The 25410-nt window shown below is 40.3% G+C and overlaps 1 protein-coding gene across 5 annotated transcripts in view; it reads right to left on the bottom strand.

Annotated features, from left to right (window-relative positions):
- Nucleotides 1-764: 764 nt before the first annotated feature.
- Nucleotides 765-25410, bottom strand: part of phf21aa (PHD finger protein 21Aa) — a 427640-nt gene continuing 402994 nt past the window's right edge. For 3 of the 5 annotated variants that reach the window (XM_070899356.1, XM_070899358.1, XM_070899360.1), the window contains 6 exons: nt 20456-20610; nt 17351-17458; nt 16230-16385; nt 15155-15230; nt 14348-14451; nt 1682-2983 (listed from right to left, as the gene is read on the bottom strand). In XM_070899356.1, coding sequence (XP_070755457.1) covers nt 2765-2983; nt 14348-14451; nt 15155-15230; nt 16230-16385; nt 17351-17458; nt 20456-20610 — 818 coding nt within the window. In that variant the 3' untranslated portion in view covers nt 1682-2764. Of the gene's footprint in view, nt 2984-14347; nt 14452-15154; nt 15231-16229; nt 16386-17350; nt 17459-20455; nt 20611-25410 lie in introns of all 5 variants that reach the window. The other 2 variants (XM_070899357.1, XM_070899359.1) reach the window with 2 other exon arrangements.

Genomic DNA, 25410 nt, shown 5'->3' with positions numbered 1-25410 from the left:
TTAGGTCCCAGTCACCCAAGCAAGTTGCATTATTCATGCAAAATCATCATCATCATAAGCCTAGACAATGAATGACTATGGAGGACATCACAGTTAAGCCACAACCTGTACATTCCTAATGTCCACACCTTGGTGCTTTCCAGCAGAAGTCACTAGTGATTAAAAGGCATGAACTTTTGTTGATTTTCCCTCCCTATCTCAGAGGTACCAAATACTGTAGCACTGCCATCAATAGCTGCTACCGAGCACCAATCAGCTAACTCAGCACAGGCTTCTAATCTGTATGGCTCTTCAATGTTGGTTTTACCAAACGAACCATCTGGACAGCTTTAGAAAGTACTCTGAACAGCACTGTGCAGTATTAATTTAAACTGTGTTAACAATGACACAGCTTAAATTAACAGGTGGTGGAAAGCTGACAATGAGTTGCAAAAGTTATTGACTCAAATGGTTCCCAAAGTTACCATTAACTGAAAGATGGTTTTTGAACATGAGCAAAACATGTCAATCAATTTATCGCCTTGAATGCAGGGCCAGCTATTACTGTATATATGACACACACGAAAAGTGTGCTGTTAAAAAGTGGTAGTGTAATGTAGATGAAGGGCTCAATATGACCGTGACTTAAGAACGGAAGATATGTAGCATACTCTAATATTTCTTCTGACAACAGATTAGAGATGAGCTAATCATGATATATCCGCTACCTGGACAGAGCAAGGTTGGCAGGGAAATATTATAAACATCTACACAAACAAGCTGTAGTTGGCCTCACATGTGGAAATATTTATCAGCTCACTGCCGTTATCAAATGATATACATTTAAGAGTTAACTTTAAAACAAATTTTTCACGTAATAATGTTAGGAAGAGCCCTAATAAAGACTATGGAGATATCTGCAGACTGGACTTTCCTGACTGAGAATAGGGAGCGAGAGTATGTGATTGTATTTGAGAGTGTTGAGGAAAGTACTGATGTCAAGGGAATGGAGAATAAAAACAGAAAGATTTTGGTTTACATTCAGAAATGCTTCTGCAACCATATTCATTTATTTAAATTACTATTCCAGTCTTGAAGAGCGATTATTTGGTTGCAAACTAATTCTGAAAAAAACTTTCATCTTTTGGTTTTGAGACAGTTTTTCCTCTTGTTAGTCTGGTGCTTTTCTATCACTTGAAATGAGTATCAATTCTATTAAAAAATATCTTTAATATGAGTTATGTTCCAGAATTGGGTTAAAAACATTGTAAAAGACCATCACTAAATAACAACAGAAAATTATTGTGACTGTTTCTAGGCGAATTCCTCCCTCCCCCCCCCCATCCCGAAAAACCCTGTTCTGTACATGTACCATTGTCAGGTTGGGCAGGCAGCAATAAGGAAAACCCAATTCCCCAGATAACTGATTCAGAAGAAACTCTGCATTAAAAGTCTCTCCCATCTGCCACATTGTTTGGCTAGTAATTACAAATGTAAGTATAAATGGCTGAAATTTTCACCCAGTGCCAAATGTAAAGGCAAGCACACCCTGATATGTGAATAAGTACAACCAACATTAAATATTAATGCAAAGATAATATAAATTTCCATTCTGGCTGTACTTGCACAACAGACAACAGACTTTTTGCATTCTTTACACAACTAATGACCCATGACCGTTTTTACTTAACTGATCTTGTTACCTGTGAACTTCAATCCACTTTTCTTAAAGATGGAAATAGTAAGAACTGTAAAACTGTTCCAGTATATTCCCCAGTAAACTGAAGACCATTCCCTGCAGGTTCAATATAGAAGCATTTGGCAGTTCAGACGATAACAGATTTGTGTTTTTTTCCTTTTTATATATACACACACAATTTTTTATATATATATATGTGTATATATATATATATATATATTTATATATATTTATATATACAGAATCTGCTCAATTTCTAACACTTTGTTTTCTATAAATCACCTCGTTAGGAAACAAAAGCACTCAACAGTTTACTTGATCTAATTTCTGTAACACGAGGAAGACCTGACTATTTCCCTAAGCTTTAAAAAAAAATCTCAGGACAAATTCAGTCTGTCCCTCTTGTGTCTTTCCAGTGCCCAAGACACTGAAACACTTACTTGCACAATGAACAAGCACGTGATTTTTTTTTTATTTATAAAAGAAACACTCTTCATCATAAGCCATGCATGGTTTTGGTGCCACCGCCTACCAATCCCAATAATAAACCTACATTTGTGGTTTTTGTATTTAAAATAAAATAAGAGGAGAATCACTGTACTTTGTGCTGTGCCCATTATACAATATACCTGTCTCTGTCTGTGCTTTTGATTCAGCCTTTGCTACTTCAGTCACAGTCAATGATTGCCACCTCTGTGTTCTCATGCCTCTGACCCTTCGACACAATTTTTTCCCCATCGTGTTGCATTGTACTAAATGTCTGCTATTCTGCTCAAGTAACCCTAGACTTGGGAATTGTGAGAATGCAATCCAAGACCAGGGCAGCTCACTAAGTCTCTGCTGTTGTTTTCTACCTATTTCCCTGAAGAGTAGACAAACTTAAAACCAAACTGGTGGCAGCAGGCACACACTGGTATTTCACTTGGCTTGATGCTGGTCCTTACCCAGCTGGCACTCCCAATATGGATCTACAAGAACACAATCCAGCACAGAATCCCCCTTAAATTGGCAAATCAGGAACCGCCTGTCAATATTTTGTTCCCAGAAAGGTTTACAAGTTCTACAGAATCCAGCCCTTTCTTTCAGCTACTTGGTCTCTGAGTTACTGTCACAGTTCACTGGTGAAGGTGCAGCAATGGGAGAGTTCATGCAGTCTGTGGGGTTGTTGATCGCCTCATCTGTTAGTGTGGCATTTTGTGAGAGCTGTATACCCTGGATCAGGCGGATCAGCCGTTTCACTTTTTCCAACGAGGTCTGCATATCCTTTTGCCGGGCAAGTAAAGTGTTCTTAGTCTCCATACATTTCTAAAGAAAAGAAAAGTTTGTTTTAGTGTAATTGTGAATCCTACTGAAAAGACAAATTCTATTCCACTTCCAGTTCCCTATATAATCTTTCACACCCAATAACCAGGTTTGGGAGACTCCACATTAGCTCTCATACTGGTCTTTAGTGATGACCCTCATTGTGTCAGATAAAATTCACTGGCAATAAATGTGAGGCTGTCTATTTTGTTTAAAAGGGGGGGGAAGGTTGGGTGTCGTAGAATAGCAGAGCGACTGGGACTTCAGATTCACAAGACGTTAGAAGCAGCACCTCAAGTGGGTAAGATCATAAAGAAAGCTAATGGAATACTAGGTTTATGGCAAGAGGAATAGAATGTAAAATCTTAGCAAGCCTAGTTAGAGTACTGTGTGCAGCTTTGAGCTCCATGCTACAGCTCCCCAGGTCGGGCTATAAAAGAGCTGGAGCAGCGTACCACTTCAACCTCCAGCGCGAGCTGCTCCAAGTGTGCGATGATTTTGAGATGGGCGACTGGGTGACGTCATCAAAAACCTGGTCGCCGTTTTGGAGCATGGGCAGGAACATCGGCAGGACCCAGGTACAGAGGAGTGGGAAGATCGGGGCGGATGAGCGGCGAGAATTTGTGGCATAGGTGCGACGGGAGATCGTGGCATAAGAGTGGTGAGGGATCGTGGCAGAGGTGTGGTGATTGTTCTTGCGGTGGAGGAGCGGCGAGAGATCGTGGCGGAGGAGCGATGTGAGATCGCGATGGAGGTGCAATGAGAGATTGCAGTGGAGGTGAGGCGAATGTTTGTCGGAGGAGCGGCGAGAGATTGTGGCGTAAGTGAGGCAAATGAGGGTAGGGGGCCCAGAAGAGCCGAGGGCCCAGGAGCAGCACGGACCAGCCCACACTGCAATATGTGTGCGCACTAGGTCCATGCAGCAGAGCAGGTCTCCAGTCGTCCTGGTTAATCCTTGCCACTGGATAAAGGCCTAGCTCTGTCAAGCCTGTGTGGTGGCTGATGTGCAATGGTCACCACACATTAAAAAAATTCACGCATAGGCATCTTCCACACCCTCAATTGGAGTTCAGGACTGGAATATCGGGTCTTGAAACACCTGTGAACTCATGGAAGCAAGTCATCCTCGCTCGAGGGACCGCCTATGATGATGATGATAGAAAGAATGTTGAGGCAATATAGAGGGTTCAGTGCAGATTCATCAGGATGCTGTCTGGTATGAGGAAATACAAGTGGGAAGTTAGACTTGGAAAAATTGGAGCTTTTAGATCAGAGGATATTATGGAGTGATTATCTCAGATCCTCATGAGGTGAAGGCTTAATGAAATCAGTCAGGTATTTAAATTGTTCAGATTAGAGGTGAAGGCACCACCCCACACCCCCAAAATGCAAATTAATATTGAGGCCAATAAAATATTACATTATCAATCGTTAAATAACTTACTCTATATTTGGATATAATGTTTTTCCATCCAAAGTCACAAGGCTATTACTATCATCTCCATCTTGGACTGTTTCCAAAAGAAATGTGACTTTATGTTGCTCATTCTTTTCATAAAAGCACTACAAATTATTGGTACAAGGTTTACTGCATGGTTAAAACCATTCTTATGTGGTGCTGTTATCTGCCCGAGGAAGATGGAATTTACAGAGAGCCTACATACAGACCATGAACTGGATAGATACACTACAAGGGCAACTCTCTATTTGACCCTGAGAACTTAAAGAAGTGCTTCAAACACACATCCTCTGTCAGTACTGCCAAGAATTGGAAGCCACCATTAAGCTTCCAATTTTTAAAAACCTAAAATGAAGACAAATAATTCTTATTTTAGTTGCTAGCCAGGTATTCTAATTGTTAATTGTAATTGTCAAAAGGTTGTGGGTTTTAGCTCCACTTCAGAGACTTGAGCACATAATCCAAGCTGACATTCCAGTGCAATACTGAGGGAGTTCTGCACTGTCAGAGGTGGCATCTTTCAGATGAGACATTAAACTGAGGCCCAGTCTGTCCTCTCAGATCGACACAAAAGATCCCATGGCGATATTTCGGAGAAGAAAAGGGGAGTTCTACCGGTGTCCCGGCCAATATAATCCTTCAAGCAACATCATTTAAAATAGATTTTCCACTCGTTATAACATCGCTGTTTGTGGATTTTGCTGTACGCACATTGGTTGCCACGTTTACTACAGTGTAACAGTGAATTCAAAAGTATTTAAATTGGCTGTAAAGTGCTTCGGGAAGTCCTGATTATTTGCTATATAAATGCATGTCTTTCTATTTTAATTCAGGGCATAGTGACGTTTTTTGGTTTCTTTTGCTTGAGGGCACAGTATTCCACAGATTTAACCATTGATACAACCAGACAGCAACAGTGAAGTCTCTGCAAGCGTGGTCATAACTCAGATGGTGAAATTCACAGGTAATGTGTTACTTTCTTCTACTGTGAAGGGCCAACTGCATTAAAAAATGAGGATGGACCAAATTTATTATTTTTTTGGTGAATATATCTGCGCTCGAACGGTGGCATAGTGGTTAAGTTATGGGACTAATAATCCAGAGGCCTGGACAAATGATCCAGATATGCGAGTTCAAATCCCATCACGGCAGCTGTGGAATTTAAATTCAGTTAATTGAATAAAAGTCTGGAATAAAAAGCTAGTCATCAGTAATGGTGACCATGGAACTATCGGATTGTCGTAAAAACTCATCTGGTTCACCAATATCCTTAACTACCCTCTGAAATGGCCTAGCAAGCCACTCAGTTGTAAAAAAACTGCTACAAGAAACAATAAGAACACAACCGGACGGACCAATTGGCATTGACCTCAGCACCAGCTGCGGACTCGACAATGGCACACCCAGCCCAGTCGATCTGGGGACTTGTGCCAAAATTGGAAGAGCTGTTGCACAGACTAGTCAAGCAACAGCCTGATATGGTCATACTCACAGAATTATACCTTTCAACCAATGTCCCAAACTCCTCCATCACCATCCCTGTCCCACCGGCAGGACAGACCCACTAGGGCTGGTAACATAGTGGTATACAGTCTGGAGGGAGTGGCCCTGGGAGTCCTCAACATTGACTCCAGACCAAGCACGAAGTCCCGTCTTCACACTGAAGACACCTTCCAACGTGTTGTGTGGCACTACTACCGTGCTAAATGGGATACATTGAGAACAGATCTTGCAGTTCAAAACTGGGCATCCACGAGGCACTGTGGGCCATCAGCAGGAGCAGAATTGTATTCAACTACATATCCCTCACTCTACCATTACCATCAAGCCAGGGGACTAACCCTGGTCAATGAGGAGTGTAGAAGAGCATGTCAGGAGCAGCACCAGGCATCCCTGAAAATGAGGTGCCAGCTTGGGGGAGCTGCAACACAGGACTACACGCATGCTAAAAAATGGAAGCAGCATGCTTTAGACAGGGCTAAGCGATCCCACAATCAACGGATCAGATCAAAGCTCTGAAGGCCTGCCACATCCAGTCATGAATGGTGGTGGACCATTAAACAACTAACGGGAATATCCCCATCCTCAATGAAGGCGGGGTCCAGCACGCGAGTGCAAAAGACAAGGACCATCTTCAGAAGTGCTGAGTGGATGATTCATATCAGCTTCCTCCTAAGATCCCCACCATCACAGAAGCCAATCTTCAACCAATTCGATTCACTCCATGTGATATCAAGACACGGCTGAACGTGCTGGATATAGCAAAGGCTATGGGCCTCGACAAAATCCCAGCTGTCGTGCTGAAGACACCATTAGACCATTAGCCACGCCTCTAGCCAAGCTATTCCAGTACAGCTACAATACTGGCATCTATCCGACAATATGGAAAACTGTCCAGGTACGTCCTGTCCACAAAAAGCCGAACAAATCCAATCCGCCCAATTACTGCCCCATCAGTCTACTCTCAATCATGAGCAAAGTGATGGAAAGTATCGTTGACAGTGCTATCAAGCGGCACTTACTCACCAATAACCTGCACACTGATGCCCAGAGGTGAGGAGAGAGTGACTGCCCTTGATATCAAGGCAGCATTTGACCGAGTGTGGCATCAAGCAGCCCTAGTAAAACTGAAGTCAATGGGAATTGGGGGAAATCTCTCCACTGACTGGAGTCATAGCTAGCACAAAGGAAGATGGTTGTGGTGGTTGGAGGTCAATCATCACAGCCCCAGCTGTGAGTTCCTCAGGGCAGTGTCCTATGCCTAACCATCTTCAGCTGCTTCATCAATGACCTTCCCTCCATCATATGGTCAGAAGGGAGGGGGGGAGGGGGAGGGGGAGGGGGAGGGGGAGGGGGAGGAGGGGTGTTCGCTGATGACTGCATAGTGTTCAGTGCCATTCGCAACTCCTCAGATAATGAAACAGTCCATGCACACATGCAGCAAACCTGGACAATATTCAGGCTTGGGCTGATAAGTGGCAACATTCGCGTCACACAATTGCCAGGCAATGACTATCTCCAAAAAGCGAGAGTCTAACCACTGCCCCTCGACATTCAACGGTATTACCATCGCTGAATCCCCCACCATCAACATCCTGGGGAGAGGGGGGGGGGGGAGCGTCACCATTGACCAGAAACTTAACTGGATCAGCCACATAAATATTGTGGCTACAAGAGCAAGTCAGAGGCTGGGTATTCTGCAACGAGTGTCTCACCTCCTGACTCCCAAAGCCTTTCCACCTTCCCTCCCAAACACCACTGTGGAAGTACCTTCTCCACAAGGATTGCAGCGGTTCACCACCACCTTCTCAAGAGCAATTAGGGATGGGCAATAAATGTTGGCCTTGGTAGCGATGCCCACATAAACAAATAAAAAAAAATCAAATTAAGTTTGGTTCCATCCCTACTTCCATCCCTGTCCTTTTAAAAAGGTTTTGTTTGCAGTCAGTGTGAATAAATGGACATGAAAGCAGTGGACTCCAAAAAGAGATTTCATGAGCTGCCAAATGAAGAAGTAATTCAAATTTCATTCAATGTTATTTTTACAAAAATATACTGCTATTCAGACATTCAATGAATCCCACTTATATTCATATTTATTCCAGAGAATCAGACACTAAAAATAGTGGAGCCTAAACTTAAGAAAACATGACAGCTTTCCTAAATGTAAGGATTCTATGTAAGGTACCGAGTAGTTTAGGGAGGACAAAAATAATGGCCCGTAATTTGTGGTCAACGTGAAGCAAAGGGGCTCACCACTGGCCTCGAAGAAAGCTGGTCACAGGGATTCCACGATTTCTGTGGCAAGAAGTTTACCTTTCCTGACGTGCAATTGATTGTAGCGCAGTCTAATGGGAATCCCCAGCACAGAGCTGCAGAGACATCAACAAGCTGTTTAAGCAGCCAATTACACTGAAGAATTCTTACTGACAGCAAACCAGGAAATGAAAACCAGCTTCTATCTGGACTTTAAAAAAAATGTTAGAGTGTGAAATAAAGATTGGGACTTTCACATGGGGATAAAGTAGATGCTCAAATATCATGAACAAACTTTATTTTTTTTTTAAGTTGTTAAGAAAATTGTAATTATAATATTGGAGAAATTTGACACTCCACAAATATAAAAATTAGATTTTCTAGGGCCAGAATGTTTGGTTAGCAGTCAATATGCTATTAAAACCCCAGGTATACCTATTCCAAAAAGGTTCAACATTTAATGATGTTTATAGCAGCGATATTAGCGTGGAAATGTTTAAGTTTTCGTCAGATCCGACTATCGGGGGGGGGGTCCACAGCACAGCCTGTGTCGGAGCAGTGAATGACTGACCACAACTTCAGTATTTCCATGCTTAGATGCGCATGCGCTAAATCATGAAAATAGTCAGTCTCAGAAGAGTAATGACAACGAACGCTGACAGTTCGCCATCATGACACACTGCAAAATCCGGGCCATAGAGTCACCATAACTAACTCACCTAGCAATTCAGACTCTCAACACGATGATGTCTATGGAGTGGGGTAATAATCCACCTCCACTGGATTATTGTTCCAATTGACAAGCTGTCACAAAAATATAATGGAATTGGGGAAGCCATAATTGCAAGCAGGAAATAGAAACTAACTGTTGCGTACTAAACTGGACCTGCACACAATGGCTCATTTATTTTCTAACTTTAAAAAGACTTGCATTTCTATAGCGTCTTTCACAACCACCGGACGTCTCAAAGCGCTTTACAGCCAATGACGTACTTAATGAAACAAAATACAAAGATATTTACTGGGTATCGCTGCTTCATTCTCTTTTAATTACCTGCTGCCTCTGATTCTCCATAGCTTTCAACACCTCACTAGCTTGCATGGATACCAAAAAGATCTATTTTAGTATCAACTTCCTCAGATTAAAACTCAGGTCTCAATGCAAAAAAACACGAAGAAAGTCTGAATACAAGTCCTAAGCATCGACTGCGTACCCTTCAATTGTTTTTTCAGTACCACCAATAAAAAAAATCCAGTTGAATTGATCAGCAGTCCTTGAATGAGGTTCAGCATTACATTAACAAACTTTCAAAACTGGCAATCCTCTGAAGCGTGGCTATTTTTATGAAGTTTCAGCTTTAACACCATTTGTAGATTGTTTCACTATTTTGACTAAATTCTGCAGGTTGAAAGATAAATGTTGCATCAGACTCTGAAAGAATTACCCCGGTTTTCTTCAAATATTGCATATGGGACTTTACATATGCACCTAAAAGACCAGGTGGAGCCTCATTTCAATATTTCATCCGCAAGATAACACCTCTGACAATGCAGCACTCCCTCAGTACTGCACTGAAATGCCAACCAAGAATTTATGCTCAAGTCTCTGAAGTGGGACTTGAACTTACAACCGACTGACAGCATCAAGAGTGCTGCCATTGAGCCAAGGCTGACACTTTAACTTAACTTCAGCTTTTCCTCATTGTAAAGAAAATAATAAACCTTGTCATGGTATCCCAGTTGGTGGGCTAACTTTGTGACCCTGTTGGAAAAAGCTTAATGTCTTGTACTGGAAAGAAAAATCATTACCCACTGTAACAATCATAAAAAAGAAAATGTTCGGTAACATGACTTACAGGAACAGGCACTAGATTAACTTTTTTAGTCTTGGGTGGACCAGGCTGACGGCCTTCAGTCTAGAATTTGCAGTCGAGTACATATACTCTTATTATTACTGTAACTCCTCACTTCTTCCTGTGGATTTTAACCCTCTAGCATACATGGTAAGAAAGGGACTTCCACCACAAGCTCGTAAACAAACTGAAAACAGGTTTCAAATGACAGAACCTAATCCACCATTGAAAACTCACCCACTAACAGGCCAGCAGTCTCCATCACACATCCCTGTTGTGAAATCCAAATGTGGAATCCCACTGCATTTTTTCAATTAAATAAATCCCATCACTATTACAACTCCACTTTCTATTTTATTTCCAATCCGAGAGACAGGAATGCTGAAATAAAGTTAGTTAATGCATGCACACTATTTTCCTTATCTTGAAAAGTGGCTACAACTGCACTTGGAGGAACTACCCCTTGACATAAAGAAAGACTGACATTTATATAGCGCCTTTCACGACCATCAGACCCCTCAAAGCGCTTTACAGCCAATGGAGTATTTTTGGAGTGTAGTCACTGTTGTAATTAGGAAATGCGGCAATCAATTTGCGCACAGCAAGCTCCCACTAACAGCACTGTGATAATCCAGATAATCTGTTTTTGTTATGTGAATTGAGGGATAAATATTGGCCAGCACACTGGGGATAACTCCCCTGCTCTTCTTCGAACTAGTGCCATGGGGATATAAAAACAGAAAATGCTGGAAATCTCAGCAGGTCAGGTAGCATCTGTGGAGAGAGAAACAGAGTTAACGTTTCAGGTCGACAACCCTTCGTCAGAACTGGCAATAGTTCGAAATGTAACAGATTCTTAAGGAAGTGCTGGGGCCCTGAAAGAGGGAGGGGGAGGATGGATGGAAAGAACAAAAGGGAAGGTCTGTGATAGGGTGGAAGGCAAAAGAGATTTGAGAGACAAAGGGGATGGGCCGAATTGAGATGGTAATAGCACAAGTTAGGAAACAAAAGGTGAGTCTAGATAGGGTGTGAATGCCGAAATAATTGTCAGCTGTCATGGAAACCAGAGAGAAACAAAATAAAAATATTTTAAAAAGGGGGGGGGGAGGGGGAAGAAGAGTTTTTGTAAAAAAGTGAGGAAAGGGAACAAAATGTGGGCAGAGGTTATGGTCTGATATCGTTGAGCTCGATGTTGCGTTCAAAGGCTGTAAAGTGCCTAAATGAAAGATGAGATGCTGCTTCTCGAGCTTGCGTTGAATAGTGTAGAAGTTCCCCCCTCCCTCTTTCAGGGCCCCAACACTTCCTTACGAATCTGTTACATTTCGAACTATTGCCAGTTCTGAGCAAGGGTCGTCGACCTGAAACGTTAACTCTGTTTCTCTCTCCACAGATGCTGCCTGACCCATTGAGATTTCCAGCATTTTCTGTTTCTATTTCAAATTCCAGCATCCGCAGTATTTTGCTTTTGTATTAGTGCCATGGGATCTTTTACGTCCACCTGAGGGGGCAGACAGGGCCTCGGTTTAACGTCTCATCCGAAAGACGGCACCTCCGGCAGTGCAGCACTCCCTCAGTACTGTCAGCCTAAATGTATGTGCTCAAGCCCCTGGAGTGGGACTTGAACCCACAACCTTCTGACTCAGAGGTGAGTGTGCTGCCCACTGAGCCACAGCTGATAATATAAGATACTCCAGAAAGTCTCTTGGAGAAAAATACAATGTTTTTTGAAGCAGATTATTTGTTATTTATCTGACTAACAAATCAAACCTATAATTGTGACTCTCAGAAACCATTAAGCTCATCTTAAACGTTTTAGTTTCAAGTTTGTGCAACCAATAGCAAGGTCTGACTGACTGATTCACTGACTCCAGTCCCTCTCTCCAACTTTTCAGATTAGTTATCCAACTCAGCTGATAGGTTGTCAGTATAAACCATCCATTCCAGTTGGGGAAAAAAGATTTTTCTTGTGCGATACTAACAAAATGACTTGTGGGTTGAAACACTACAGCTTAAAATGCTTATGATTGACACGTATGAAACATAGAAAAAAGTAGTAGGCCATTCGGCCCTTCGAATCTGAACTGCCATTCAATATGATCATGGCTGATCCTCTATCTCAACACTATATTCCTGCTTTTTCCCCATACTCCTTGATGTCTTTTGTTTCGAGAAATCTATCGATCTCCCTCTTAAATATATTCAATGACTTGGTCTCCACAGCCTTCTGTGGTAGAGAATTCCACAGGTTCACCACATTTCTCCTCATCTCGGTCCTAAATTTCCTACCTCGTATCCTGAGACTGTGACCCCTTGTTCTAGACTTCCCAGCCAGGGGAAACATCCTCCCCACATCCAGTCTATCCAACCCAGTCAGGATTTTATACGTTTCAATGAGATCCCCTCTCATTCTTCTAAACTTAAGTGAATACAGGCCTAGTCGACCCACTCTCTCCTCATATGACAGTCCTGCCATCCCGGGAATCAGTCTGGTGAACCTTCGCTGCACTCCCGCTACGGCAAGTATATCCTTTCTTAGGTAAGGAGACCAAAACTGCACACAATACTCCAAGTGTGGTCTCACCAAGGCCCTGTATAACTGTAGTAAGACATCCTTGCTCCTGTACTCAAATCCTCTTGCAATGAAGGCCAACATACCATTTGCCTTCCTAACTGCTTGCTGCACCTGCATGTTTGCTTTGAATGACTGGTGTACAAGGACACCCAGGTCCCTCTGTACATCGACACTTCCCAAGCCATCACCATTTAAATAATACTTTGTCCTTATGTTTTTCCTACCAAAATGGATAACTTCACATTTATCCATGTTAAACTGCATCTGCCATATGTTTGCCCTCTCACTCAACCTATCTAAATCGCCTTGCAGCGTCTTTGCATCCTCCTCACAACTCACAATCCCTCCTTGTTTTGTGTCGTCAGCAAACTTGGAAATATTACATTTGGTTCTGTCATCCAAATCATTTATATATTGTGAATAGCTGGGACTCAAGCACTGATCCCTGTGGTACCCACTAGTCACTGCCCGACACCCCAAAAAAGACCCTTTTATTCCTACTCTGTTTCCTGTCAGTTAACCAATTTTCAATCCAAGCCAGGACATTACCCCCAATCCTATGTACTTAAATTTTGCACACTAACCTCTTATGTGGGACTTTATCAAAGGCCTTCTGAAAAACCAAATGCACTAAATCCACTGGTTCTCCCTTATCTATTCTATCAGTTACATCCTCAAAAAACTCCAATAGCTTTGTCAAACATGATTTTCCTTTCATAAATCCATGTTGGCTTTGTTTAATCCCATTGATATTATCTAAGTGTGCCGTTATCACATCCCTTATAATAGACTCCAGCATTTTCCCTACTATTGATGTCAGGCTAACCGGTCTGTAGTTCCTCGTTTTCTCTTTCCCCCCTTTTTTTAAATAGTGGGGTTACATTTGCCACCCTCCAACCTGCAGAAACTGTTCCATAATCTATAGAATTTTGGAAGATGACAACCAATGCATCTACTATTTCCATAGCTACCACTTTTAGTACTCTGGGATGCCCTGGGGATTTATCGGTCTTCAGTCCCATTAATTTCTCCAGCACTATTTTCTCACTAATAATCAGTTCCTTTAATTCCTCTTGACTCCCTAGCATTTCTGGGACGTTATTTGTGTCTGATGATTTCTATCACACACTGAGGGACTATAAACTTAACAGTAATGGGCAGTAACTGAGTGGGGAAACCGGGCCGATTACGGTCAGCATCAGATCCCAGGGAATGTGCTGACCCAGCTCACAATACAGGGCACGGTCCGGGGATGGAGGGTGGTGGCTCAGTCTGCAGCCTGGGGAGAAAATGGCGCATTTCCGCCCACACCACTCAAAATGCGGAATCTCAGGCAGCCAGAATTTTACTGTGAGGAGAAACACAGAACGTAACACAGTCCCGGAGCTGAGGGTTTGGGGACATGCAGGAGTTAGAGTGAAACTAGCAGTGGGATCAGACAGTGTGTAACCCGGGGGCCCACTGAGATCAGACAGTGTGTAACCCGGGGAGGATGGGCCCAGTATGAAGCTCTCTCCTGCCTCCTAAACAAAAGAAAAATGCTCCATCAAAGAAAAGCTCCCAATTTCTTTTCAACAACCAGTTTACAAACATTAAGAGCAAACTCCAGAGAAAGTATTTGTCACATTTCAGAGAATGCTTCTTTTTATCTTTAATTTATGACTCTGATTGTAAGCTTCTAAGCCGAAGCAACATGCTCGTTCTTGTCCCTGGAGCGTGTTACTCACCGTTATGGAATTGCTCAGCTGTTTGACTTTCTGCTCCAATTGTTCTCTCTCCTGCTTTAGTTCTGCACTCCATTTTAACAACTTCAGCTTTTCCTCTTCTTTTGCTGAAGAATAGAGAAAATAACATTTGTAATACATATAAACCAATACTCAACAGATTTCAGAAATGTAACTAATATTCAAGACCGTCTAGCAAATGAAAAATGGGGCACAATATTTGAATAGGGGCTGTATTCATTTGAATTGGCAAATAATCCTAAAAATTAAAAACAGAATGTTGCACACTTTCCAAAGTCCCTCGGAGCTCTTTTATTCTTATGTTTCTGAGCTGCCAGGTGGACTACACACAACACTCCTAGTTATATCACTGTGGAAGAGAAGGGAAAAAGGAGACAAGACTACACAAAATGTCTGTTCCGAAGTGACCCCTATCGATATTTTACCAACACATTAGCTTTAAATGAAATGCAAAGAATCCTGGCCAGAAACATTGAATGGTTTGATTTGTTCCACTAACATCTGCACACATTTTGTTGTAATGTGGATGGTGTTACACTTCTCAAAGCCAGCATGATTTTCCTGACAAGTTGACACACACTGTGTTTGACTGCTTTAATAACCTAGACCATGATGAGATAAAGAAAGACTGTTCAGTTTTTAAGCAATATCCTTAACAGAACCATTTGCTCCCACAATAAATATCTCTGCAATGTTTCACAAGGGAGAAAGGACCATTGTAATCTGATATATAATCAACGATGAGCCAATATATCTTGTAGACAAACTCGGAAGACAACAAGCTCTTACCGGCTTTGTAGGCAATGTAAGAGTGGACGATAGCTAGTGTCCCAGGCCAAGGGATTGCTTCTTCCTTTTTCAGAATCTAAAAACAGAACGTTTTCAACAGTGATGGATAGGACAAGTTGCATGCTTAAACTCTTTTCAGCAGAAGGTGTTTAGACTGTAAATAAAAACAATTTGCAACTGACTTGAGTGACAAGAAAAGGCTTGCCTTTAGGTAAAGGCTGTTCAATCCGTAAAGTACTGAAGTAAATGTATTCGTTATAATTTTCTCTTAATATTAATGCCTAATGGGAATACTATTGTCTTTTGATGGAAGGAAATTAGATTTATTGAATCGTTGTGTATCAACAGCACTGTCCAACTTGTGTCTGGGAATGTACATGACAAATGGATGACCATGGTAGAGAATAAAATAGTTTTCCTCTTTGAGCTGGGTGGTGTTACCAGATATTCTCAGGTCAGGTGTAGCAGATTAAGATGCAGTTTGAGATGCCAACAACATGCCTTAATCACAGCCACAGAAACACAACACTTTCCTACATTGGTGCATTATTTCCTTTACTGCACACCACTGCATGGACCTTCAGAAAGAATTGGCAATCTAGTGCCCATGAGTTGTAAGTTATAGCTAGTTTTGTGTCATAATATTACATCCAGTGAGTAATAGATTGAGACGTCCAAACTTAACAGCTGCCTGACAGAATTGACCAACATTCTCCCTGCGTTCTAGACTTGCAGATTCCAGAGATGAAAGAACTATTGGTACTGCCTGAAGTATTTAAGTTAAGTTGTTACACTATTTAAGCCAGGAATGATAAATTGGATCATTGTAATCCCCACTAACCAGAGAACATCCAAACATGGTAGTTTGTCTGGTACTGTCACTACTAATTTTATTAACTTATCATCCTGAATTATACATCTATGTGTATACCCTGGAGTGTTTGAGACATTGTGCGACATGAAAGAAAATTTTTTAAAAAGCAAGTCCCACCAAAAAATTAACAAAAACAAAACCCTACAACTACCAGAATTATATTAGACTAAATTAAGTCTGAGGCACTGTCTAAGCCCACACCTGCTCCTGACATTTGGGACAAATCCACATTCCTTTGGGAATGGCTTTTAATGGCGGGTCCAGGCACTCCAGGTGATACACACGAGAACAAGTGTCACACATCAGCAGCTGTCCACTACGCCGACACACAGAGCAGAAATCCTCATGGATGTCACCCTATCAAAAAACAAAGTTACACAATCATTTACACGGCTTAAGTTATAACTTTGGGTTTTAATTTTTAACTTTTGCTACAGTTATTATTTTAGTGGCTCCCAATGTGGCAGACACATGTCAAAATAAGTAGAGATAGCCTAGGCACTATAGCATCTATAGCACTGGCAGTCCTGACCACCAGATCCAAGTTTGGATCTCAGTCTCAACTGAATTTTCCACTCGGGGTTCCCTTAATCCAACCTCAGCTATGTCCAAGGATCGGAGGATAGGCTGGCCTGAGTGGGGAAGGGCCCTAACTGCACCACTCAAATGCAGCACTTGGTGAGTCGACCAAGGAGTGGCAGTGACTGTATCTGTGGAGATGCCAGAGGGCTGGACCGCGAATGGGACAGGTGGAACTCAAAATTGTGGAACTTTGAATTTCTTTTCTTAATCTTTTTCTCTTTTCCTTTTATAGTTATTACAGATATAACTGCAACTTTATACAAACTGCTCAAGAATAAAAGCATAGCTTAAACCTAGACCTAATTAAGTTTTTATTTATTACATCAATGGATATTATATTGACTCCTAATAAGATATCTTGTACAGCACAATGTTCACTGCTGTATCTTGAAAAGAAAATCTGATGAAGAACTAAATAATAATTAAATGAATGAATGAACAAATGAATAAATAAATAAGACAAATACAGTTGTGATTAGGTTGCACTGTGGACAGGCAGTTAAAACAGAATTAGAAGTTTCCCTCCAAATAAGTCAATTGGTCCTCCCCCCACTTTTTGCTTTATATGTCATTCTGAACAGATTCTACTGCAGGCCTGCACCAACTTTGCCAAACAGTACTTTCCAGTCCAAGCTGCCTTTACTTTCAAATCCTAATCACCTTTGAAATAAAATCTCTCTTCAGATTCAGTGCTTAAAGAGAGCCTGACACACATTTTAAACAAATATAAATGCACTCACAGACAAGGTTGTATTTTTTGTGATGTTTTCAATGTCGTTTGTCTCATCTTGTATCTTGTTGACAGGGCCCTTTTGTAAAGTAGCCCTTGTGGCTAAATAGGGCAAACCCTAGTTAAAGATGTTTTAAAAATAAAAAAAAAATTAAAATAAATTTATAATCGTCCATTCGTGGTATTGCATGTCAACCCATCTAGATTCTTCCATGAATTGTTACTGGCTTTAATTGTGTGTTGTTCCAATAACTGCTGGTGTATTGATTGCCCTCTGTGTACAAACAAATAGCTGTTCACATACTGATTCTCACACACAGCAGGTATGAATTAACATAGATTTTCTGTTGCGCTTTGGGAAGAATCAGTCAGTTCTCAATGAGCACAGGTACACACCAACGTCAGGATTGGATTAAGTACTGCAATTGAATGTTAATTTGGAGTTAAAACTGAAAGTTTGTTCCCGAAGTACGAACAGAATACCACCTCTCTTCCAGTCTTCTAACACTCAACAACTTGCATTTATATAGCACTTTTAATTTCAAAACAACATTCCGATAGAGATTTCAGCTGCACTGTTTCTAAGAAAAAACTGACTGGGAGAGAGGAGGTTAGTAGTTAAGATTTAAGCTGTTGTAACTAATAAAAGAGCTTTAATAATGTAGTTGTTTGTCAATAAGCAACACTCCCACATACATTCTCCATCAATATTACTGTTTTTGCTACATCCAGAACAATCTTTGCACATATAAATGTATCCTTTTCTGAAAATGGAAACGTATATTGAATATGATATTTATTAATCCCTCAAGGCAAAGTTTAAAACTTTTCAACTAAAATTTCCTATTTCGTTGTAATTCTGGACATTAAAAACACTTGATACCACATTATAGAATCAACATACTGTAATTACAAAATTAGAAGTCATTTCTCACTGACAAGAATTCTACTTCATATAATTTTTTAATTTGCATCCATCTGCATTTCATATCATCTTGAACTTCAGTGAGAACACTGAATAAGAAAGGTCAGGGTCAAGGAAAGTTCATGTCAAAGCTCATCCCTCTTGTACTTTAACTCTCCCAACTTAGCATCCATTTGTATTGTGAACAACCCTAATGTTTTTACCTCTACCAGCCTACAGATTATTCCAAATGTTTACGAATTATTCAAAACATATTGTTAAAGATAGAAAAGCAAACTTAGAGCACATTAGTGGTAGTTGATTATGGATGTGTGAGCGTGAAAGAGGAGTCTCTCATGAATTCAACTATTCCAATCAATTATTTATATTTTTTCAAGATTTTAAAGTACATTTTTAAACAACCATATCACGACAATTAGAAAAGCAAATATTTTCGAAGTATGCCGTCACAAATCGAAAATCAGATTGCACTACACTATCAGTGTGCTGGAAGAACACCAGTTCAAACTGATGTCCCACACGGCAAGCTCCCACTCTCAACAAGTGATCGATTAACCAGGTGTACTCAACATCCGATCAATTAACCAGGTATACCCAACATCCGATCAATTAACCAGGTATACCCAACATCCGATCAATTAACCAGGTATACCCAACAGCCCAATGTGCCTTAGCCTCAACCTTAGAAGAGTATTAATGTACTGTAAATTCACTGTGATTTTTATTTTATACAGTGTTGCAGAGGCTGGGTGAGGCCACAGTAACTCATGTTGGATCCTTTCATTTGTCAGAGAGAAGAGTTTCATTCTTTCAGACTGGGCTGCATTTAAACCAATCCTCAATGTGAAAGTTTGAGTCTCCTCAAAACTTGATATTTTCCCAGTTGAAATTCAAATTGAACTCACGATCCACAGCTTTGCTACAAGATGCATTACAGGAAGCAGCAGAACTTTTATCTCACTATGAAGATATTGCGTATGTAGCATTTTTCTGTAATCTAGCTTCAAATTATTTTTTTCTAAATATCTGATAACAGTGATTCATTCTTCTGTTAACAACATGCAAGCATTCACCGAAAACAGATGAGGAATGTGAGCAATAAATTGTAATAGATGGCGTACTTTATACTGCACGAGATAACCTTGTACTGTGGGAATGTAATTAATGTTGGGGCTCTGTGGTTTATAAAACGCTCAAGCTACCATTTTTTTTTAAATCACAAAAATGAAAAAAAAAGTTGATCAGGTCAATCAAACTTCTCTCCTGTGGTTGATGGTTTCATTTAAGCCCTTGATTAAGTTCCAGTTTTGCAAGACACTCTGATGTGTGAAATATTGCTCCTAGCATGCCTTGTCTGCCAATACAAAAAGGCATCAATAGCAGCCGCAGGGACCTCCAGTTCAAACTGCCCTATCGCGCTGACTGCAGGTGAAAATGAGGGAGTGTCATTGTCAAGTTGCAGTGGCTTCAGGCGCTGAAAAACATTCGAGCAAGTCACTTGACTTCTGGTTGTGCACAGAAATGGGGGTGGGGAGAGAAACAAAGGCCAGAAAAACACCCAGAGGATGAATAGCTCAGAAACACAAGCCACGTATTTTTTTTGTGTGACGTTTGAGTAAATTAGGTCGCCAATATTAACAATCTACGTGGTGAAACAGCCACACTCTAGTAAAGTCGCAGTGTGTCCTGATGTCTTGTAACCAAGTACACCCAATCACAATTTGGGTGCCTTAGGAAAAGAATAATGTATTAAATTCTGAGGGGCAGAGGATCTGGGCCTCAGTGAAACTGAGAAAGTAGTAATTTATATAAACTTGAGGGTCTGTATAGTCCTCTCAATGCTCTCACGTGGTGTAGAACTGCTCAGCTGATACCTCGTACAGGAGTGACCAGACTTTTAACGTAGGAAAAAAGTCTGAAACATTAAACATATAGTTTAGTGCAGTTTGTGCTGCTTTATGCAGCTAGAGGTTTTGTTTAATAACTGTGTATGCACATAAGCGGTGTGGTGAGTGAATGAGTGAGTGAATGAGCGAGGTGAAGGAAGGAGGAGGAAAAGATTCATGATGTCGTTCAAATTACTGTGTTATTCCTTCTTTTGTTACCCACTACAAGAAAAATATATAAACCGTCAAAATTAATACCTCAGAATGTGCTGGTTTATTAACCCTGTGAAATTCAGCAACTTACATCTACAGAGCTGGGACTGGATGCAGACTGTGCTGGAGCACCAAAACTGAGCAAATTCTCTGTTTTTTCGAAATCTGGGGAAGCAGGATGACTCGGAGGGGAGGAGGGTGCCAGTGCCCCCATACCCAGCACACTAGTGTACTTAGGAGGGCGACCTACACATAAGAAAAAAAAACAAGAACACAAAATATATACACACATACCTTCAACCACTGATCCTCATTGGCTGCCATTGAGGAAAGAGGAGGAGGAGCACAGACAGCGTTAATAAACAATCACAAGTTAAAGGTCAAAACAAAGGAAGCAATAACACACAACCAGCATTTAATTAAAAGGGAAAAAATGAAGTTAACAAATTTATCAGCACTAATATGTTGGACAAATGTCACTTGGTATTATAATATACAGAAACACATCTGATCCAAAACTATAAACAGTAATACAGAACTGGCAATTTTAACATTATATTTTATTGATCAGATTTCAAAACCACTACTTAAGGGTTAAGTATTTAGCAAGCAATGGAGAAGTTCCAAATCAACCTTCTGAATGGCTTCTCACAAATCAATATCCAGCATAATTGTTTTAAAGATATTTTAATGAGATTGCTCTACATTAAGTGCCTACACAGTTGTTTGGAGCACAATGGCAGTTGTTGAAGTCCCAGTTTTAACAGAGAATTTATTATATTTAGTAAGAAAGCTACTATTGACTAATTTACAATAACACTTGCCAGCAATTTTTAAATTTGAGTTAGTTTCGTAAAAGCAGTCTAAATATTTATTTTAAAAAATCCCCCAAAAATCATATTCACGAAAGCCTATGCGCGAATTCCTTCATTTAAAACAGTGAAGATTCTGTCATCAATGTTCATACAATCTCAGCTAAGTTAACATGAGCTAATCATCCTTTTGCAAAGGCATCACTGGTATAACCCCCCCCCCCCCCGACAAATTTAATATGAGGTTGCCACCAACAGCCCAAGAACCCCACTAAGTGGAATATAAAAGCACCTTATTACCCCCAAATACTTTTATTTTTCAAAGGATCTGCTAGTCAGCTGTCTTTGGGGAAACAGGATGCTGATAAGTAGTTTTCATAATGGGAGGAGGTTGATGTATTTACTGCTGTTCCTAGGTGTTACTCATCATCTTTACCACAGTGACTTAAGCTGTGAAATCGGATTACTGTATTGGGGCTGTATACAAATACTACACTAACATTTCTATAATTTTTCAAGGGATTTTGCTTAAAATAATTACTAATAAATGTCTACTAGCACAAGATTCAAAACAGTTTCAGCAGCCCTAAACAATTCTACAAATCTAAAACTGAAATCCAATGGTATACAGTCTGGACAGCCTTTCATACTGCTCAAATTCCTGCAGTTCTAAGTTGTTGCAATGCATTTCATACAACAATAGGGAGGACAAAATGGCAAAAATCAATGGCCTGTTGACAATCAATTCTATATAATTAATAATGGTAATAAAGAGTGAAATAGAGGTTAGAGCTGCAAGGTAGATAAAGCTAGGGTTAAGAGTTGAAGATATGGTGCTCTGTTCAACAACGGCAGAGAATAGAAATATTCTAATGCTATTACTCCTTTATTGTACTAAAAATGTAAGAGCACGAGTAACATTTATGTTCTACATTCTTGCTGCGTACAATACATCACGGCTTGTTTGGTGAGTGGCGTGGACCCACTTGGAAAGGGAGAGGGCTTAAAGTCAAACAGAAGAACAGATTCCAAAATGAAGACAATTATCTCAAGTGACTGTCCTTCACTGTTTAATGGGTCAGTTCAGTAATCCTTAGTTCAGCTCCTACAGCTAACACAAATATCAGACAGAGGGGAAATGGAAATAATGTATTTGGTCTTATATCCTATCAACGGGCATTGTGACTGGATGCAATGGATAAATTCAATGTTCAGTTTGTGGCTGGCTGGTTACAAACTCAAAAATGGGAAAGTTTGGGGGGGTGGGGTGGGGGTAATAACAAAAAGATAGTAAATAAAACTTTGCAGAGCAGTGATTCGTTAAGTACAATATAAAACTATTGCTTGGAATTTATTTTTGGATGGGTCAGAGACAGATAATGTCGTTATCGATGACAAGACAACTAAAATGGAGTCAAAATGCATGCAGTATGACAGCAGAATAGGTTAAATATTGAGTAGCATAGGTGACAGTAATTCCAGACAGAGAAAATGCAAACATTTAACTTTAAAGCTGTGGTACCCCACAACTTTGTTTCTATGTAGAATTAAGAGTTACAAAAGCCTGTCTGTGGGGAAAACACATTCCAAAAGCAGGTTGAATTGGGGAAGATATTTTAACCTAGAGAGACCAAATGTTACTAACATGCTTTATGCATTTACATTACCCACCAGACTAGATTTTTCACCTATTGACTGAGCACGTGCAGAGAAGTATAACCCTTATTTCTGGGTTCCCATCTTGATTAACAGCAGGATTCTCAGATCAAAAAGCACAGTGATGCAAGTAAGTCAAATCATATATTAAGGATATCTACTCCCCAATATCGTTAAAACTGGATATAACATTTAAAGTATGTAGCAGTAGATATGAAAATTACAGCTTTAACAAGAGTATGGCTTTCAAGATTACAGCAAGGTAAACAGTTGCTGTGGAGAATTACTTTGACTTGGTTATGTTTTTAATGTGTACTTCACACAAATCTCTGGACTAGCCAGTGAAAATGTGCATCGTTCTGTTAAGGTATGTCTTAACGATTTAACCATTTTGAATATTTATTATTTACTGTGTTCCAAAATAGGAATTTAATTTTAAAGCACTGGAAAGCTAGAAACATTGAAAAAACACTAATGTTTCCCAAGAAGGTATTGGCAGCTTGTACAAATGATTTAAAAAAAAGTAATCAAGATGTCATTATAAAGCACATTACGCATGACTGTGTCACTGCAAAGAAAACGTCTTAGTTGTAAATGTTGTACCAGCCTGCATACCATTCCTGAACATGCATTCTGCAACACCACCAAACATCAGGATCTTTCTGAAATGCCATTAGCTTAGCACATTGTTTAATAATCACACACAACTGCAAAGCTCTCATCCTGGCAATCCAGTGTGTGATGTGGGAAAGGCACTTATAGTCTGTATAAATCTAATCGCAATTTAGAAGTCACAAGTCTTTATTTTAAGTAAACAGAATGTTTTGACATCGGATTTGGAAATGTGACCCATGAGGCATTGTTGATATCAAAGGGAAATGGTAGCACAGTTCTCAAGTTTTAGGTCTTGTGCAGAAGCATTCCTGAACTAGCCACTAGGAGGTGCATATAGAGTGGCCAAAGGGAAAGTTTGCCTTTTGATTTCCCTTCCCTGGGCAAGTGCCTGCCTTCCTATAATAAAACCTGAACTGTTAATTTCATAAAGAACACTTTCTTGATACCATGAACAGCATTGTGCCTTTGATATGAATGAAATGGTTTGTTCCATTGTGTAAATGATGCATTTGTGAAAAAAAAGTTATCCTGATATATATCTTACATTGCCTTTAACGTCCCAGGTGCGTCACAGGAGTGTTGCCAAACAAAATTTGACACCGTTACATAAGGATATATTTGGACAGGTGACCACAAGCCTGGTCAAAGAGTAGGTTTTAGGGAGCATTTTAAAGGAGAAGAGAGAGGTAGAGAGGCAGAGGGTTTAGGAAGGTAGATTCAGAGTTTAGGGCCTCGGCAGCTGACGGTATGGCCACCAATGATGGAGCGATGAAAATCGGGGATGCAGAAGAGCCCAGAATTAGAGAGCAGAGATCTGGAGGATTATAAGGCTGGAGGATGAAGAGAGATAGGAGAGGCGAGGTTATGAAGGGATTTGAAAACAATTTTAAAATTGAGACGTTGCCGGACTGGGAGCCAGTGTAGGTCAGTGAGCATGGGGTGGTGCGAGGTAGGATATGGGCAGCAGAGTTTAGGATGAGCTCCAGCTTACTGAGGGTATAAGGTGGGAGTCGGCCAGGAGAGCATTGGAATAGTCGAGTCTAGAGGCAACAAAGGCATGGATGAGGGGTGCAGTGTGTATGAAGTGCACAGGTCCTTGGTGTATGAAGTATATAACCTGAAAAATCTACTTCAGAAATTACCAAAAGATGTTGAAGTTGATACCCAAGAGGTTAAAATCACTGGAAGAGAGCTCAATTTCTTCTGAATTTTGATTAGATCAAAGCTTTATTTTGCTCCCTTCCGGAGGATTAAGATATGACACCATGATAAAAGTTTTATACAAGATTAAAACTGCCTGAATTTTCCATACCAGAAAACAGTTTAAGAGATGCTTGCATTCAATTTGCAGAAATTTTTACAAAAGTAACTGACCCATTATGGACTTCTTTGATGCATGTATTTTTATAGTAATTGCAAATTTTCTGCGTCACATTACCATTTAATTATGAACTGATATTTCAGTCTGTAAACCACAAGATTACATTAAATTCAATAACCAGATTACTGCAAATGGAGTTACTGTTAACCTCTTCGGTACGCATCGCAAAAAGGGAGTACAGCTTCCAAATCATAGGGAGGGAAAGACCAGTTATAGAAACTGTTATAGAAATTTCTCAGTCTTTCCCTTTCTCCCTGAAATATCCTACCTCCCTTGCAAGAGAAGATGACATATAAAAATTGAATTTGTAATAATCTACAAGGCACTTTTCCCCACAATGGCATTAATGATCTTGGGAATTCTCAATGAGGGAAATTGTGAACACAAACTCACATCATGCCATGTTGGGCCATTAATGTCTCTTTTAAAATAATGTTACACATTCTTTAAAAGAATAAGCAAGCAAATGTCATGATAACAACTTATATTTATATAGCACCTTTAACGTAGTGAAACATCCCAAGGCGCTTCACAGGGTGTTATGAGATTAAAAGTTATAAGGCGAAATTAGTGCAGGTGACG

The sequence above is a fragment of the Pristiophorus japonicus genome, chromosome 14, assembly GCF_044704955.1.
Source record: "Pristiophorus japonicus isolate sPriJap1 chromosome 14, sPriJap1.hap1, whole genome shotgun sequence".
NCBI lineage: Eukaryota > Metazoa > Chordata > Chondrichthyes > Pristiophoridae > Pristiophorus > Pristiophorus japonicus.
Note: the sequence above shows the minus strand (reverse complement) of the source record. Positions and strands in the feature narration are given on the sequence as shown.